This window comes from Phoxinus phoxinus, assembly GCF_949152265.1.
Source record: "Phoxinus phoxinus genome assembly, chromosome: 14".
Classification (NCBI taxonomy): Eukaryota; Metazoa; Chordata; class Actinopteri; order Cypriniformes; family Leuciscidae; genus Phoxinus; species Phoxinus phoxinus.
The window spans coordinates 26,987,334-27,006,665 of NC_136889.1; the positions used below are offsets into that span (position 1 = coordinate 26,987,334).

At 37.7% G+C, this 19,332-nt stretch overlaps 1 protein-coding gene across 4 annotated transcripts in view; it reads right to left on the bottom strand.

Annotated features, from left to right (window-relative positions):
* Positions 1-19,332, bottom strand: part of agpat5 (1-acylglycerol-3-phosphate O-acyltransferase 5 (lysophosphatidic acid acyltransferase, epsilon)) — a 60,141-nt gene that overhangs the window by 33,007 nt on the left and 7,802 nt on the right. For all 4 annotated transcript variants that reach the window (XM_079635921.1, XM_079635923.1, XM_079635922.1 and 1 more), the window contains 4 exons: positions 19,124-19,239; positions 18,821-18,910; positions 8,207-8,297; positions 6,997-7,158 (listed from right to left, as the gene is read on the bottom strand). In XM_079635921.1, coding sequence (XP_079492047.1) covers positions 6,997-7,158; positions 8,207-8,297; positions 18,821-18,910; positions 19,124-19,239 — 459 coding nt within the window. The remainder of the gene's footprint in view (positions 1-6,996; positions 7,159-8,206; positions 8,298-18,820; positions 18,911-19,123; positions 19,240-19,332) is intronic.

A 19,332-nucleotide genomic window follows, 5' to 3' on the forward strand; every position in this document is an offset into this window, starting at 1 on the left:
GGCTGGGCTTGCTTCACATGCGTCCACTTCAGCAATGGCTGAAGCTCTGGAGCCTTGGAAGGCGATTTGGCATCCACTCCCCGAGCTTTGGGCCCTGCACGTGTGGGCTATCAATGGATACCCGTTGACCTCCCAGTAGGAGTGTTAAACAAGATTACACAGGCTAGAGCGCCCTCTACTAGACAGCTCTATGCTTCCAAGTGGTCAGTGTTCTCCTGATGGTGCTCAGCTCGAAACTTGGATCCACAATGGTGACGGAGGTTATCTCCTTCCTACAAGAGCTTTTGGATGAGGGCAGGTCCCCCTCCACACTCAGTGTACGTGTCGGCCTTATCGTCCGCCTCCTTCGGTTCCTGTCTGGGACCTTTCCACGGTCCTAGAGGCCATGAAAGGTAACCCTTTTGAACCACTACAGTCTGTGGGACTAAAAGATCTCTCACTTAAAACCGCTATCCTGATGGCTCTCGCCTCGGTCAAACAGGTGGGTGACCTGCACGCGCTCTCTGTGAGTGCTACGTGCCTTGAGTTTGGGCCTAATGACTCCAAAGTCATCCTCAAACCAGGTTATGTCCCCAAGGTGCTTGCCACTCCTTTCAGAGTGCAAGTTATTTCCCTGTCAGCTCTTCCTGGGACTGACAGCGAGAATGACGTAATCTCCTTTGCCCGGGCAGGGCGCTGAGATTTTACGTTGAACGTTCTGCTGCCTTCAGACAGTCAGAATAGCTCTTTGTTTCTTTTGGTGGCCGCACTAAAGGGCTAGCTACCTTGAAACAGAGCCTTTCCAGGTGGATAGTTGATGCCATCGCGTTGGCTTATGATTCCAAAGGCCTTTGTTGTCCTTTGGGCATTAGAGCTCATTCCACTAGAGGCATGGCCTCTTCGTGGGCCTGGTCCAGTGGGGTTTCACTTCAAGATATTTGTATGGCGGCAGGCTGGGCCTCTCCGTCTACATTTAAAAGGTTTTAAACCTAGAAGTTCCTTCCCTACAGGCTAGATTGTTCTGCCCGACTCAGTTCCGACCAGACTGCGTATTATGCTTTAGCATTCCTGTACGGAGTGGACTGTGCTCAGTCCAGCTGTCAATCTACAGTTCAGGCTGACTAAGGTCTATCCTGACTGTTATACTGTGTTAAGCACCTATTCATTCATTAGGCGACTGTGTTGCCTTCTGTTATTCTCATTATGCCCACTTCTCGTCGGCCGTGATATTACCAGCAGCCATATCACCCTGTAGCCCAAGACCAGTTGCCCAATGAAGCTAAGCAGGGCTGCGCCTGGTTAGTACCTGGATGGGAGACTCCTGGGAAATCCAAGTTGCTGCTGGTAGAGGTTAGTGAGGCCAGCAGGGGGCGCTCACCCATTGTAAGCTTTTGGCACCATCTGTTTTTTCATCATATGAATTGAGCTCGTTTGTCTTAGGCCGATCGGATCCCGTACTGTGTGCGGTGATATATCGCCCGCCGAAATATAACAAACATTTCATAAAAGAGTTCTCTGACTTTTTGGCCAGCATTATGACAGACTATGATAGAGTTTTAATTGTTGGTGATTTTAATGTACATGTTTGTTGTCCCTCCAAACCACTTACTAAAGATTTTTTGGATATGATTGATACTTTTAACTTTCTTCAACATGTCACAAGATATAACGTGTGCCCCTGTTCATGTGTGGGCCACACATGAACAGGGGCACACGTTATATCTTGTGTTATCCTATGGTTTGCCCAATTTGAATATTCAGACACAGAATGCTGTATTTTCCAATCACATGCCGGTTTTATTTGATTTTTTAATGTTTGTTTTTAAGTGACTATTTCGGAGCTCCTGCACATTTACACCCCGTCAAGGTCGCTGAGGTCTGGTGATCAGCTGCGGCTAAATGTGCCCAGGACCAGTATATATTTGTATCTCTGTAAAGCACGTTGGTAACCTTGTTGTTTGTTTAAATTGTGCTATATAAATAAAGTGGATTGGATTGGAGAACGTCTCGTTTACTAACTCGTTCCCTCTTCTAGAGAGAATCGAGGTTACGTGTTGCGTAACCCTTGCGAAAAGGTTATTTATAACACAATTAAAGTCCTATATAACACTTTCAAAAGCAGGGTTCTTTATGGAACCTTATAAAAAGGGTTCTATTTAGCACCAAAAAGGGTTGTGCTATTGTTACAAGCCAAAGAACCCTAATTTGGTACTGTTTAGAACCATTCTTCTTAAAGGAACACTTCACCCATTTGCATTAGACTTTGTATCTTTAGAAACCCAGTCACATTTTCGAATGGTCATGGTTTATTCCCTTATTTTCCCATGAGATGGGAGAAATAAGGATTTAAGTGTTCCACTTCCTGCTTTTTATGACGCAAAAATCGTCATTTTGCGTCATAAAAAGCAGGAAGTCCAATTTCTTTGAATACGGGTAAGACTACAAACACTAGCTCATTTATCCAGTAGAAGGCGCTGTTCCGCATGTTTTCAACCCGTCCATAGAGGGAGGGATCTCACTCACAGAATGTAGCTACATATAGTATCAGACATCTTTTATTGGAAGCATAGCTAACAGTTTCTTATTCTGTGGAGAAAGCCGAGTAGTAGGGGTTACCATCCTCTTTTTCCCGGACATGTCCGGCCGTCGAGATCGTCCAAAATGTCCGGGATTCGGCTTTTGCTTTCTGCAGTCGCCATTCATTGTTTACATGCACACCTTTGGTTTCAATCTAACTGAATTCATCCCGATTGGTGAATCTGAATGTAGTGTTTACATGAACGCTAAACAAGTGATCGGTTGATGTGCGTTTTAAAGGGCACCTATTATGGAATTTTGAAATTTACCTTTCATGTAGTGTGTAACATAGATCTAAGTGAACAAAAACATCCTGCAAAGTTTGAAATATGAAAGTGCACCGTATATAAAGTTATTGTCTTTCAAAAGTGAGAGTCGACTCTGAGTCATTTTTATGAATCGTTAGAAGACCGAAGCTTTTTCTCTGACTAGATGACGTCAACTTGTCAAGTTATTTGAATACGATACGCCCACTTATTGCGCTCCAAGGCCAGCAGGGAAAACATCATGGCGTCGAGACGCTGTGTTCTGAAGTGCGGCTCAAAAGCAAACTTTTTTCATCTGCCCAAGGAGGAGCATTTGAAGACTAAGTGGCTACAATTCACTATACCACAGAAGTATAGTCCGAGCTTTGTGCTTTATTCGCGTCATTTTGAAGACGATTGCTTTTTAAATGCAATCAAACTTGGATTCGCGAGCTGGCTGATATTGAAGGAAGGTTCAGTTCCAAGGGTATTTGCATCAACTTCCTCCTCCGTATCACAACCTGTAAGTGTTATTAATAATTTTTGCTTTTATATTTTATGTAGCATGCTTAATAATTATTTTGTTTGTTGTGTAAGCACCGTTTAGCTTCTAGGTCTTCAATGACAATTGTATTGAGATATGTGAAGTGTTTGTCGTTGTTTTCGGAGTTGTCTAAAGAATAGAGTAATACCTCGTAGTAACGTAACTGCATTTTTTTTTTTTGTAAAAACGTTATGTTTATGCATCGGATTGTTTGCTAATGCAAACAAAGACTGATTGTGCTTTTACAATATGAACTCTGGGCTATGCTCGCTAACATAACATTACATTCTTTATCTTATTTTTCGTTTTTTACTACAAACTATAAAGCAGTGGACTATAATCATTATTATAATACAATTTAATTGATAAAAGCATCATTGCACTCCGTGTTAAAAATAAGTATTATCTCTGTAAACACTGCTGGGTCATCTGACCAATCAACGCAGATTAGCGTCGCGCAAAGGAGGGGTTTGAAAAACGAGTCGTTGAACGAATCATTTGGGAGTCGGTGAGCAAATCAGGTAAAAATAAATGCATATTATACGAAAACAAAAGTGTTTTTTGTCATTGCATGCATGTAAAACTGTTGTTGGGGACTCCCACAACAACATTAGGAACATTTTAAATGTCATAATAGGTGCCCTTTAACATTGCTAAGAAAATTCCCGCTCCTCTGTGAGAGATACGAGACCGGTGCGTCTCACAGGCGCCGGCGCCGCTCATCAGTATTAACGCCACCGGCCTCGCGTCGTTCTCCCGCGGCCGTAAGTCTCGTTCCTGCTCGCCACAGTAAACATGATGAATGGCGACTGTAGAACGCAAAAGCTGAATCCTGGACATTTTGGGCGACATCAAAATACCGGGCAGACTCACGGAGACTCACTAGTAGCATAGCCTTGTTTACTGCGATCTCTTATCGGTAGGCGTGGCCTCCTAGGGCAGCGAAGCAAGTGCATTCTGGGAGTTGTTGTTTTTCATCCCCATAAGCCAAAAATACATTTTCTGGCTTTTCTCAGTCTAGAAGGCTCCAAATTCAAAAATAATTTCACATTTCTTCTACATAAATGACCCATTTTAAATACACATTCATCTTTCCAGAGGTGAAGTATCCCTTTAAAAGTGTAATTATAGGATTGAGGGATATATAACTATACATATTATTTTATAACATCTTAATATCCTTGCAAAACCCTTCCCCAAAACGTACTCGGTTACCAACGTAAATCCATTACATTACAATTTTATGTAGGATATGTTAATTAAATTAAGACAAGGCACATTAAGACAGGTACATATGTATGCATTTTGTAAAACAGATGTACAATAAGTGATCTCTGACGGATCCGTGACCGTCATGTTTCCGCCGGCGGCCGAAACACAATCTGACGGCGGACCGGGCGACCCGATGAAGGAGCCGGGACAGTGTTCACATATCGCCGTCATCATATAACTCCATGTCGCCGAGATTATAATAATCCGGTCTATAGTGAACGCTACACACTACCGTGTTTTTCAAAGCAGATGCAGAAGTGAAGTCCCGTCTCTTACCCCGCACAAAACGCGCACGGGGGATAGCACCGTCCTTTTTCTTGTTCGGATTCTTCGGAAACCTGTGGACTCGATGTCCTGACAGGCCATAATTCACAATCATTTACCACGACAATGATGATTCATTGAAATACAATAACCACCGAAAACACACTGAATCACGACCGCTTACACTGAATACCAGCCTACTCTGCACTGAGCAAACGCAGAGCCCGGCGGCAAACGACTCCCTGTCGTTTGCCTGTCGTGACGTAATATGACGCGATGGTGAAAAAAAGCGGTTTTTCAACACGGTCAAGGAAACGGTCACGTTTTCTACTAAATTTGTGCCCTTATGTCTTGCAAAACGATTTTAAATCCTGCATTTACTTTTCATATGGTATTTTCATACAAGGTCATATATTCATTTTGAAGAAAAAAAAAACCCTGCAAGATGCCCTTTAAAGGAGAATATAAATCTTAGCAATTAAGATGCTAATATGTGCTACTGTTAACAAATAGCTAGCTATAGTCTATCAATTTATTAATGCGTCACTAAAATAAATTAAATATTAATGGATGAATGAAAATAAAAAACACCTGAATCATGTCAGGAAACCTTAAAAAATTCACTTTGAGACTACTTAAATTGGGTCGCTTAAAATTACTTAATTCCATGATGTTGAAGTTACATGAACAAATTATGTTTGTTTAACGTAATCCAGTTATGTGGAACCTGTTGACAAAGTTAAATAAAGCCAACATATTTTTTTTGAGTGAACTAGACTATCCCCTGCAAAGGCCTCATAGTTACATTTTTTTCTTTTTCACGACAAGTTCCCCCCCCCAGAGACTGTGCGCCACTTTTCATGTTCAACATCACACGAAGCAGATGAATGTCCTCCCCACTAAAACATGATATTTTGTGCCTGAACAAGCACGTATGAACAATGCAATATAATACAATAGTAATATAAAATAAAACGTAAAACATTAACAGAACTGACCTCCATCACTGCTCTGTATCTGCCTGAACTCAAATATTCCTCCTGGTCCTGGTAACACTGTGAAGCCGCCTTTCCACTGCACACGACAAACGACAGCCGTCGGACTGGAAGTCATTCATTTCCAATGAAGAGTCGTACGGGAGCTGAGGAGAGTTCGGATCATATGCGTATGCGGAAAATTCAGATCCGATTTGATTTTTGGATCCGTTGAAATATATGAACTTCTGCGGCTAGACCGTATGCGACCGGTCGACCGGATGTGATGTATTCTAATCAAAACTATGAGCGCGAGGCTAGAATTACCAATATTTTAACTCTTTAATGTTATTCTGTAAACACCATTCTGTAAAATGTTGGTTATTAATAATTATGGCAGAATTTTTTTTTTATAATTATTAAATCAATATTTAGATTGATTAACTCTATAAAATCTACTATGTTTTTATTTTAGATGTATTGAGGGTCATTTGTTTTGTGTGGATATATTCATGCTTGCATTACTACATTCATTAAAATCATTAATTTTACCATTGCTTCACGACCAATTTCAAAGTTCTGTGCGACTGACACTAGGGGGCGAAATGCGACAATCGTATGCGAATGTCGTATGCAGTGGAAAGGTGGCTTGAGTGTATATTAGCACTATTTGTTGTGTTTGCTTGTGGGATCTGACAGAGAGCTTGCACCCAGAAACGGTGATGCGTGACAGACTAACACAAGCTGATTGAGAATTGCCAAATGTTACTGGTTGGCATCAACTACTAAAACTATTGTATCGTGACAACCCTATTGCTTCCCATGGTCTCAAAAGAAAAAGTTTTTTTTTCATAAAGGATGTAGACAATATCCTGACAGCTATCTAAATGTTGCTAATGTTTATTCCTGTGAAAAACAGGATGTTTTCTACAGGATGTTTTCTGTTGCTTTAGTGTTTTTGAGAACCTATACCAATAGAGAATAACATGTTGCAACACTCACTGTTTACAGGAAGTGACAGGAAATTCACATATCTGTATTTTACCAGCACTCAATCAGTGGTATAACACTGTGTGTCCACCATATTTCCTGTGTTAGTTTCAGTTGCTTGCAAACTCAAAGTAATACAATAACAACAAACCTGGCATTGTAGGAGCTGGATGTCTCTGGCCGTCTGCTGTGAGAGTTCCCTCATATGCAACAGTTATGTCATAGACAGCATCCAGATGTTCCTTCATAGTCTCAATGGCAACGTGTGACGCTTTCATTCTTGGTGTCAAAATGTGCTTCAGCACAGAAAGTCCTGCAACAGGCAAGACAACATTGACTATTGCAAGTAAATTTAGTTCGAGAAACAGTGATCTAGTATATGGGGACAACATCCAGAAATGTGAGCTATTTATTAGTGATATATATTGTTTCGGGAAAGGCTGCCCAAGTACATAGTAAATACAATGGTCACCAAATGTCTCTATGATATACTTACTGTAGGCTTAAAGGGATACATGAACATTTTTGTTGTTTCCTTTCTCTTGTTGTACTATTTTTCAAGATTTTCAATGGATGGACAAAATGATGAGAGCACTTCAATACTCGCCAAAGAGTAATCGTGATCCATGATGTACACAACAGCTATAACCCCCACTTCCGCATTTGTCCACGTGATATTGCGGAAACCAAGGATGGAGCGGATGACAGGCGACATGCGTCACTGACAGGCGACATTTTTTTCCGGGACGGACAATCATTTAAAATTGGAATTTCTCTGGAATAAAAAATCTTTGGAGACTTTTGGGATATTGTAAGTACATAACTGCAGGAAATGTATCACACTGTCCAAGTGATTTTTGGATCTTTTATTACAAAATTGTTACATATTGTATCTTTAACTGAAATCTCCATTCCACCGAGTTTCAGTTCAAAGTCTACTGATATGTCGAAGAATTCTGTTTTCAAATCTAAATTTTTATTAGCATTTTTTTATTAGAAATTTTAAGTGTGAAAAAAGGTGTTCAGTCATGTTTGCTATATTCAAATTCATATTGTATAATAGCTTTGTGTGGCGAACAGAGCAACATTTGTTATTCTTCAATCCGTTTACCTGCAAATAACAATATTAAAGGAACATATGATGTTTAATAACCAATGAATGAAAAGAAAATTGGGGTGAATTGCTAATTTTCATTTAATAAATTCACCCTAAAATGCATATAGATCTTATTGTGAACAATATCTTTTGTACATTACAATACAGAAGTACGTACAAAATATCTGTTCCTACTTCTGTTTCATTGTGATTTATATGAAAGAGCACATATCTGAAGGGCAGCTTAATAGAGGAAAAACAATACCTTCTTTAGAAGCAAAAGCCTGACTGTCACGGATTACTTTCTTGAGCTCAGGGTTGTAACGGGTTCCCTCTGGGAAAATTACAAGAAACATCTGTGTAGAAAAAAAGTGGAACAGAGTCATAAAAATGTAGCAGTTACTACTGTTAGTGAATTATGAGTATCACAGTCGTGGGACAGGGCAATTCTAGGTAGACATTACTCTGTTGTGTCACAGAGAAAACATGCAAAACTCGTGAATATCAAATATGGGAAAGGGACACAGAATCCCATTATCCCCTTGCTCATGAAGAAAGAGGAAGGCCTTGGCTCCAACTAACAGTATGACAGGAACATTTATGACACAGCTGGATAGCTCAAATAGTGTCATGGGAAAAAACTGTTTTAGTCCCAACAATTCCATACAGGCACAGAGACAAGTAGAAGGCACTTTTCATTGTCTGGAAAAAGGTTACATTCATATTTTTTTTTTTACAAAAAATATATAATACAAAAATAACAATAATATCATAATTCATTTAACATGTTTCAAATACTGCAACCATGTAGGTCCATTCTGGTAAAAAAAACAAAAACAAACACCAGCTAGGGTTGAAAACCATGTTGATTATTTTCTTTTTGTTCAAAATTTAGACAAAATAAACTACTTGATTAATTAGAATGAATGAGTCTGAAATAAGTGAAAAAACAGTTTGACAGCTTCACGTTATGTATAAATATCACTAAACAAAAAGACTCAAGTCAAGTCATCTTCATTTATATAGCGCTTTTAACAATGTAGATTGTTTCATAGCAGCTTTACAGAGATAAACGTATAATTTAAGGTAACAGAGATTGTTTTGGCTTTATAGCGGTTCTTGAATAATGTTATTTTTCAGCTAAAGTTAGTTTTGATTGATTCACTTCCGTAATTCCCTACAAACCATGCCTAAACAACATTCTTGTCTTGCCTATAAATTTTGATACAGAATTTTATTTTATCACTTCGGGGTAGGTACGCGAACCAAATTTTTCCACAACGCTTTATCTGTAGAGTGGACTCAAATCTTGACTCAAAAAAGTCAAGTCAAGTCAGTCACATTTATTTATATAACGCTTTTTTACAATACAGATTGTTTCAAAGCAGCTTTACAGAGATAACATGAAAATAATCCAAAAAAGTTTGTTTCCAGAAGAAAATAGCGTCACAGTCCAGCTTAATTAAGTTCAGTGATGTTTCTTTTTTGTTTTAAAAGAGTTATTTATATATATATAACAGCCACTCTGGAGTAAACCAGAGCGCTTTATAAATCATTGTCATTGCCCAGCTCAGTTCAGTTCTTGTATAATAAGTGTCAATGCATGCAGATCAATATTATTGTTGAATATTAATAATAATAATTTGTTACATTTATAAAGCGCTTTTCTGGGTACTCAAAGCGCTTTAGATGGAAGGCGGAATCTCCTCAACCACCAAATTAAATGTTAAGTTTAATGTCCCCAACTAAGCAAGTCAAGCAAATGGCAACAAAGGTGGAAAATGGCGACAGTGGCAAGGAACCAAAACTCCATCCGGTGACAGAATGGAGAAGAAAAACCTTGTGAGTACCCAGGTTTAGTAGGGGGGGCCAGTTCTCCTCTGGCCAATGAACGAACAGTGTATGATTATGATTCAGGCAGCATTATAGGTCAGAAGTCAGATTGGTTTGGAACAATCAGAATATTGATAAAGCTAATGTGATAAAATGGATACTACTTATCAGGGACCAAGCACTGAAAACGTGCATGGCTCTATTGTTCTCCTAACTCAATTTGGTGCGTATCTCGGTGCTTACATACAAGTTAGTCATTTTGAATTTTGTCAACGTTATGCAGTGAACTTTTAAATAATCAACAGGGGATTCACGTGATCATCTCCAAACTTGTTAAACTATGCCAAGTCATTGAGGATGCTAAATTGCAAATAGATCTTTGATATCTCAAATGGTGTCACCACCATGCAATACATTTATGTGATTTAGAACAAACATAACTGAACTCCACATGGCTGGGGGTTAACAAAGGCCTTCTAAAGTGAAGCAATGAGTTTGTGCAAGAAAAATATTAATATTCAAATTTACAAAGTAAAATTCTACCTTCCGGCCAAACGCTACTTGCACCCAAAGCGCAACTTGTGACTTCAGAAATAACATAAATATCAGCAGTACGTCACATTACTTGCATAAATTGCGCTTTTTTTTGCGATATTTTACTTTATAAAGGTTTAAATATGGATATTTTTCTTAAACATATCGCTTCGCTTCAGAGGCCTTTATTAACCCCCCCGAGCCGTGTGGAGTTTGTTTATGATGGATAGATGCACTTTTATGGACAGAAAGTAATTCACTGCCATTATAAAATTGGGAAGAACTAGGACATTTTTAAATATAACTACAATCAGAGTGTATAATTTTTTTTTCCTCCATCTGAAAGAAGAATGTTATATACACCTAGGATGGCCTGAGGGTGAGTAAATCATGGACTAATTTTCGTTTTTGGGTGAACTATCCTTTTAATGTCATTGCATTGGACTAAAATCCAGCTCTATGGGTGTAGACATACCCAGGGTGTAAAGACTGATAATTTTTGTAATTTGTGATTATTTCCTCCCCACCTTGTTACACTTGTGGTGTTCACATTCAATAATAAACGGACTACCAAAAATTGCTTCCAAAGGCTCTGTAATACTTTTTTCTTCGCGTGCGATGGTCCGCGAGACATAAAAAAAGCCATCGGAGGATGTCCGCGGTGGCACTTTGCAAAACTTCTCCCATTTTTTGCTTACAAAACAGCAACTGCGCATGTGGTGAAGAGAGGCTGTGTGAATTTGAAGAGAGGCTGTGTGAATTTGAAGAGAGGCTGTGTGAAGAAGTCCTGCCGCTACCCACACCTCTACAATCCGTCGGTAAGGCAATGATAAAGACATAATTAACTGAGGGAAAATAATTGTGTGGAAGTGAGAGCCTAAAATATTAAAAGCCTTAAAAGGTACTGTTAACTTTCTATCAGCTCAAACCAGTCTGGCCATTCTCCTCTGACATAAACCAGGCATTTTCAACCATGGAAATACTGCTCATAGGACATTTTCTCTTTTTCTGACCATTCTCTGTAAACCCTAGCGATGGGTGTGCGAGAAAATTCCTGTAGATCAGTAGTTTCTTAATACTCAGACCAGCCCGACTGGCACCAACAACCATGGCACGTTCAAAGCAACTTAACCTCTTGACGCGCACCCCCCTTTTAAACCCAAAACATGAAAATGACATGCTTGGACTAAAACGTCTTTCCTAAACCCTTTGGAGTATAAGCAAAGTTATGGTATCATTTGAAAGAAGACAAATGCAGCTTTATTTTCAAGTTTAAGAATTAATACAATTAAAAAAAAAGAAAAAAAAAAGTTAGACATGCTTAAGTGTTTTGGAATGGAAAAGTTTTTTTGCTTTTGCAAACCATCTTTTATCATTAAAATAATAATAATACAGACGCCTGTAACAGCTAGAAATACACTGGGCCCAAAGCCACAAGTCTTAAGAAATTGTGTTTCAAGTTTGAGGATGATTAAAAAAAAAGAGGTTCTTGCAAGGTTTTTCTCTGAGTAGTGCCTTTTTTTTTTTAAATAGCCACTTGGAGCTGCAAAATGCCCCTTGCTAACAAAAAGATTTAAGGGCTAGAGAAAGCTTTTACAGTTACTTTTACATGTGCCACACAATTTAAACCATTCTTTAAAAATAATAACAAACGATTTCATGTTATTTTATTTTATTTTATTTTTTTTACTTTTCACACAAAAACTAGTTATATAAAAAAAAATAAAAAAATAAAAATAAAAAGTTTGTCTCCATAAACAGAAATAAGCTGACTGCCAGTCGTTCACAGGAGAATCAGAAGTGTCCATATATAGGCCTATATAAACAGAGGCTACATCATTAGGCTATCATAAACAAATGCTATTATTGATGGTCGATTCAGACAGCAATCTGCCTCAAAAGTAATAGTTTGCAAGCTATTCATAAACTATTATCGCAACGATGGCCAGGTAAAAGACAGCATTTGGTCTCCAAAAACAATCGATTGTCTCAATGCATACACAGACATACCGCAAATGGCATCCGCCCATACAGAAGAGCATTGCTATGATTCTTCCGCTGACTTCATTCTGCGAATCATTCTTCTCCTCGCTTCTTTCCTAACACGTCCTCATGAGGTAAATAGGATGTTTTTGGGCTACGTTGATTTGTTTTGTCAAGGGATGTGGAAGAATAACAGTGATGTGACCGTGAAAGATGCACCTGTTAGACAAGATCTGGCTGCTGAATGGTCCACTCCAGACAGCTGTACATAATAATAATTATAATACTGCCTCTATTGTGCACACACGTTGTTGGAATCGTCTCACCATAGGCTAAAAGTTTGTCCCGTCGAAATTTACTACAATGACAGCGGCTGGAGAATATGCCTCTCAAGGCGTCACAAAATCCAACAGCACTGCTTGGATATTATAAGTAAAACTCCTGCCCTATTTTAAAAACATAGACTTTGGAGGAAGGTTAATTTATTTGTGACAGTTTAATGTATACGATCATATACAGTTTTACAACAAATGGTGCTCACATTGCATAATTTTTTGAAGAATGATGATGGAGAGCAGATTGTCATCATTTGCCCTCCCGACACATATTACAATATTATTACGATATTACTGTTGCTGGAGCATCTATATCTTAAAACAAACACTTTAAGATATCTAATTTGTTATTCTTAAAATTTTTAGACAGTAATCTGTAAAGTAAATGTATTCCATGTTGGGCTGGGCAATATGTTAAAAATATTCTAGCGATAATCGGCTTAAAAAAATATCAGATTATATCGTCTACCTGAGACAACAGCCCGTGGGAGACAACACTACCGACATTCACCGTAAACACACATGTTGAGTTTGGCTGCACTTTATAAAATGATAGCCTGCAAACAGTTAGGTTATTTAATTATTGAAACGTTAAAGGTTTTACTTTAGTTAGTTTAAGCTTAAACTAACATAAAACATTAGCTTTTCTGTTATAGTGTTGCTAATAATAATTTCCACACAGAATTTGTGTTTGAAATTTAAAAAAAATTTGTGAGGAGAACATTTGAATACACCTGAACAGAACTCAATTTGGTGATTGCAAGAATGATAAATGCATGATGTCATGTTGAATGTGCCTTGCCTATTTTTTTTTCATAAGGTCCGATGTTTCTCTTTCTTTTTGTCGTTATCGCCAGAGTAGACATTTCATGATGATAATTTTAAATTTCTTAATTATAATGTGTAGTGCTGGTTTTAAACTTGTATTCAAGCTGTGTTGCATTTGTTGTTCTGCACGAGCAAAAAGGTAAGGTTATTTCTTTCTAGTTAAGAGTTCCAAGGTCTCCTTATAGGGCTCTTCTAATGAAATAAAAAGTACAACTTTATTTAGTTAGAAATAGAAGTGATTAAAAATGATATTTGATTAAGCAATTTTTTAAATAATTGTTTTATTTAAATCTACAGCAACTCTCACTATGCCTAATGGAGCTGCATATTTTGGAAACTCTGAACGCGCATGTGATATTCAAAGCACCACAATTGTTTCTTCCGTTTGCAAGATAACTATTTGTAAAATAAGTTTAATTACAAGACCAGAATAAAATAGGCCTACTTGAAATTTTACTACTTTTTAAAATGGGAAATATCATCGCTATTCCGAATTTATACGATAGTTTCATTTTTTCATCTGCAGAACAAAATAAATTACATAAAAATGAATAGCAATTTTAACATCAAATAAAGATGCGTAGTCAAGAAAAAAATATTTGAAAAATAATTTGGAAAGTAAGGATAAATTATGTTTGACAGGGAATCTCCAAAGCAGTCACATACACGTTGTAGTAACAGCAGTCAGCGCTGAACAAGCAAATTAAAATAAAGATTAGACTAATTCAAGTTACAAAAGCTATTCTGTCAAGTTCAGTGAGTGATTTTATTTTTTGATTAACATCAGCCTAATGTTGACAGGGGGTATAGCTATTATAGACTGCTGTCAGTGCACAGATCCAATAGGCCAACCGTTTTTCTTTCTCAACCATTTAAGTTCACTTAAAAAATTTAAGTTCACCCTAAAATGAAAATTACTCCACGATTTACTCACCCTGAAGCCAACCTAGGTATATGTGACATTCTTCTGATGACGAATACAATCGGAGTTGTATTTAAAAAATGTCCTGGCTCTTCCAAGCTTTATAATGAGAGTGAATGGGTATATTTTTTTGGAAGTCCATAAAAGTGCATCCATCCATGATAAAAGTCCTCCACAAAGCTCTGGCGGGTTAATAAAGGCCTTCTGAAGTGAAGCGATACGTTAGTGTAACAAAATGTTCCATATTTAAAACTTTGACTAAAATATCTAGCTTCCAGCAGATGGCTGTTGCATGTGAATAAATATGTGTTAACAATGGGGATATGTGAAATATATTTGTCATTTTTTTTCCGATATTGTCGATGATCGTCTGGTAATTGACTGTTACCACGATACTTGCCAGACATTGTCGATATACGATAATATCGTCATGGATTGAGATTTGAGTTTTGAGATTATTTTGAATGGAATTGAAGTTTATCATTAAAGGATAATTCCGGTATTTAACACCTTGAGTCTATATTGTAGTTTGTTTTGGATGAACAAGAGTGGTGGACAACATTTTTTTGACAATGGTTCCTCTCTCGAGTTTTTGACTATAATAGAATTGGCCATGGACCCATTTAACATTGGAGTCAATGGTCATGTCCAAAAATGTAATTAAAACAGCCAATAATGTTCGTTTACAAAACTGTTAAACTCACCGAGTGGTTAGTGGTGTTCGTTGATGATTATAAACAATATATCATCGCAATATATGATTCCAATCCGTTTATTTTGCTATAGTGGAACTATTTTTTCAGACACTTCACAACCGTGTAACTTCCGCTCAATATTTGAATCTGAAGCGTTAGCACACTCCCGACCACTTGATGGCGATAACTGATGGACACTCACGGTCACAGTCAAGTTCAACTTCATATTACAAGTAACAATTAATGAAGGTTTTGTTTGTTTATTTCGCTTACTCTCCCGGAGCACAGTTGCTCTGCTCGCTAGCCTTATGAGAAACGGAAGCGAGCAAAAAGACTACATCGACCAAATGTAAACAGCCCCCTTTCCGTTACCGGTAGCGCATTTATATTAACGAGCACTCAGTCCTTCAACAGAATTCAATGGGATTTTACAAAATGACGAATAAAACACGACAGAAACTGTATTTCGCAACACTTTTTGTTTCTGGAACATCAACTAACATCACTAATCACTCGGTGAGTTGCACAGTTTTGAAAACTAATGTTAAAGGTTGTTTTAATTACATTTTCGGACATGACCATTGACTCCAATGTTAAATGGGTCCATGGCCAATTCTTTTATAGTCAAAAACTCGAGAGAGGAACCATTGTCAAAAAAATGTTGTCCACCTCTCTTGTTCATCCAAAACAAACTACAATATAGACTTCAAGGTGTTAAATACCGGAATTATCCTTTAAGTATTTTGGCACACCACGCCGAGTGGCGCTATCCATTGTTCTAAAGTCGGGTTTTATTCTGGCATGTTGAATTAGTGTTCGGCGCCGTGGCGGCGCGTTCATTTGGATTTATTTTTCTCATAACAGACAGCTAAAATAACTTAGGCCCTTTAGGCTACTCCGTAGTTTTTTAGTCATACAGATCAGAGTAGAGTAGCCTACATCGTTCAAAACTGTAAACTTTTATTCATATTAGGCTAACGACAAAAGTTTATCTGTCGTCTCTGTCTCCGGGAACAGCGCGTCACAAAAATGAACCGAAAGCCACTTGCCTCCACTCAGTCACGATAAGAAATCGACTATGTCTAAAGCCTTTAAATGTCTAAATATTTAATAAATGTTATCTGATCAGGCAATCCGTATGAAACCGAGAGGTGCAGAGGATCTACTCAAACTATTATGTGAGCGCTTTCCCAATGAGGAACGGACAAGGGTGAAAATCTCGCCATAATTAAATGTAGTCTATGCTAAATCACCCTGAATTAAATTGTAAAAACAGATCAGATAATTTATTTGTCGAAATGTTGCGATAGTTTCATTTAAGTTCATAATTATTCTATAAATGTTATTTAGTTTAGTTTGGTTCGAGATTTATATATATACAAAATAATAATAATTCACAAATCGCATGCACCCTGGTTGTAAGGATCCAAAGATCCCCGCGGAATTTAACATGGAGTTGAACATTGTATTCATGACAACAAATGAACATGCGCTTAAACAAATGAACATGCGTTTTTATTTAGGTTTGCTTGGAAAAAGCTGGCCAAACCGAGGTAGCCTTTTATTTCTTCAATTATTGAAATAATTAAATGTTTAGTAATAAACTTTTATGACAGAAATTTTAGCCTACTAGCCTACATGTAGCCTAAATAATTAAATTATTTAATTATCAACACTTTACTAGCCTAATGCTAATGTCTAGAATTAAGTGTGAATTGCGACTTCTCTTTGTTTTAAGTCGGTCTCAAACTCAGATTGGCTTCAGGAGGTGTTAAATGTTCTGTCTTTCATATGAAGAGTAAGCCTGATGACCAGGCAAAGGCAAAATACTTTTAAAGATAAATCTCTAGATGTGTCCAAATGTAGGCCCTTAAATTATAAATATTGTAGTTATATGTATTGTATTTAAAGGGGTTTCACACACACTTTCAGTTGAAGTGTTCAATCCATTTGTTTCAACTAGTTTTGTAGAATTTTAACATGTTTGAGCAGTGTGTGTGTGTGTGTCAACAATCTGGCATTATCTAAACATGAACTATCGACGAAACGCGTTCTTGCCAACTAAACGAATGTGAGTGCAGCAGATGCAGAGCGCTTTTACTCTCGATCCACCTCGTTTTATTGTACGGTGAATTCAACAAGGCATTCTGTGTATTTGAAGCAACAAAGGCTAAATCATTTGTTAGTTTTTTTTCGTGATTTGTATGGATGACACACAGCGACATACAGTATTATCAGCTGTAGCCTATGGGTCGAGAGACCCGGCGCGCGCAGTGCAGGGAGACTAAATAAGCTAAAAAAGAGATCCAGCGCGAGAGAGAAGCAAAGAAAAACGCATGATCTTAATTTATGTTGCTTTGAACTACTTTCGTTTTGTAGACTAGCCTACTGTTTTATTGTTTATTTAGCTGCAATTTCTTTGGCAATACAGATTTAAAATGTTGCAAGAATAAGATTCTGTTTCTTACTTAGAAAATAAACTAACTCGATGCATGTTTTAAATAAATAAACTGCCCCCGACACTATTTAAACCTTGAAATGGATCTGTTTTTAACAATTTCTTCCTTTGCTATTGCGGGTATCAATGTCAGTCATCTCAATTTCGTGAATGATTCACAAAACAATAATTTAGCAGATTAAAGATAGCTTCATCATTTTCATTTTCTGACGCGATCGGCTGATCTTCCTTCATCAGTTTTGTCGTCTGTGCAGCGGCTCTACTCGAATGTAGCAAATTTATGTAGTAATGTGCCATTGATATTAAACAAAACGCTTGACTTCAATAAACAGTTACCTATCTAAGCATCAAGAATGGTAAAACATTTAACGCTGTCAGCAAAGGCTATGAGATTCGATCTCGGGTCGCTTGAAGCTCCGTGAAGCTCGTGCTGTTGCGTTGTCCACTGAGCTATCATCGGACCGCTGTTAAAATCACGTCTTATGCTGTTCTAAACTAAAGCCTCATTGATGTAGCCTAATATTTTTATTTTGCAATGTTTTGTGTTGAAATGTTTTCATTATTTATTAAATGTATTATTTACACATGTCTTGTGATTATGAATTCGTTTAACTACATGTTTCACTTGAATTGATCTGCTAGAGTAGGCCTACCACATTTCAATCACTCTCAATGAGCCGCGACGCGGCGGCAGATTACGCAATAGAGAGAATAAACTGACACTTTTCAAAGTCTGCGATTGTAGCGCCTCCTAGCGGTCAAAGGCAGCAAATACACACCCGCAATTTTACCGCCACGGGAACGGTGGCGGTAAAAGTCGTATTCTGGTTGAGTACCATCTGTACATGCACCCGAACTTGACTGGACATCCCATTTTTGACATTATTGATATTTTGACTATCAATAACATAAATTAAGACTTTAAATAAAAGGCCTGTTTACACTATCATATACAATAAAAGAGCCTGCACAGCAACAGGACACAGACTTGTGCTCAGGAGTAGAGCAGCTGCGAATTATTTTTTGCGGCTGCTGACGAATTTCTACACGTACACACAATATGACGTCACACTCTGCACATACGTTTTAAAAAACAACTTGACTAAATAGTCCCTTTTTAAATAGCCCACTTAAAGTGTTTATTACAAATAGATTACTAAATGCTTAAAATGAATAAATGTAAATAACTAAATTTTGCGTTAAATTTACAATGCTGTGAAAACAGGAAGCACCCCCACCCCCTTCCCGTTTCTGGATGTTCATACAGTGACTGCTATGGATATATACTCACAGGTGTGCCCAGTTTGGTCTGAGATGATAGTTTCTTTTTCATGGCTCTCTCATCAAAGGTGGCACTTCTCTTCACATACACACTTCCATGCTGTGAATGACACAAAAGTTATATAGCCAAAAACACACAACCGGTCTTATTCATAAAACAGAAGCTGAATGAAACTTCTGTGTAAATTGTTTATAAAACCATTCAATTCAATCCTGATTTTTTCTAAGAATGCATTTTTGCAATATTTACATAGAAATGCATGTGTGTTTTATGAATAAGGGACAGTTTCTTAGAATTAGATGTCTACTCTACCTGTGAGAAATACCATCCATACAAAGGAAGCCACTTCAGACCATCTTTCAAGACATATCTTACATGTCCAAGAGCATTTTGTCGAATGGCTAACATGTCAGCAATAATCCAATCAGCTACAATAGAGAACACAACTTACAAATGGTACAGTGATGTGTCAGATACAATGATACACAGATATACGTACCACAGTACTTAATAACATTGGC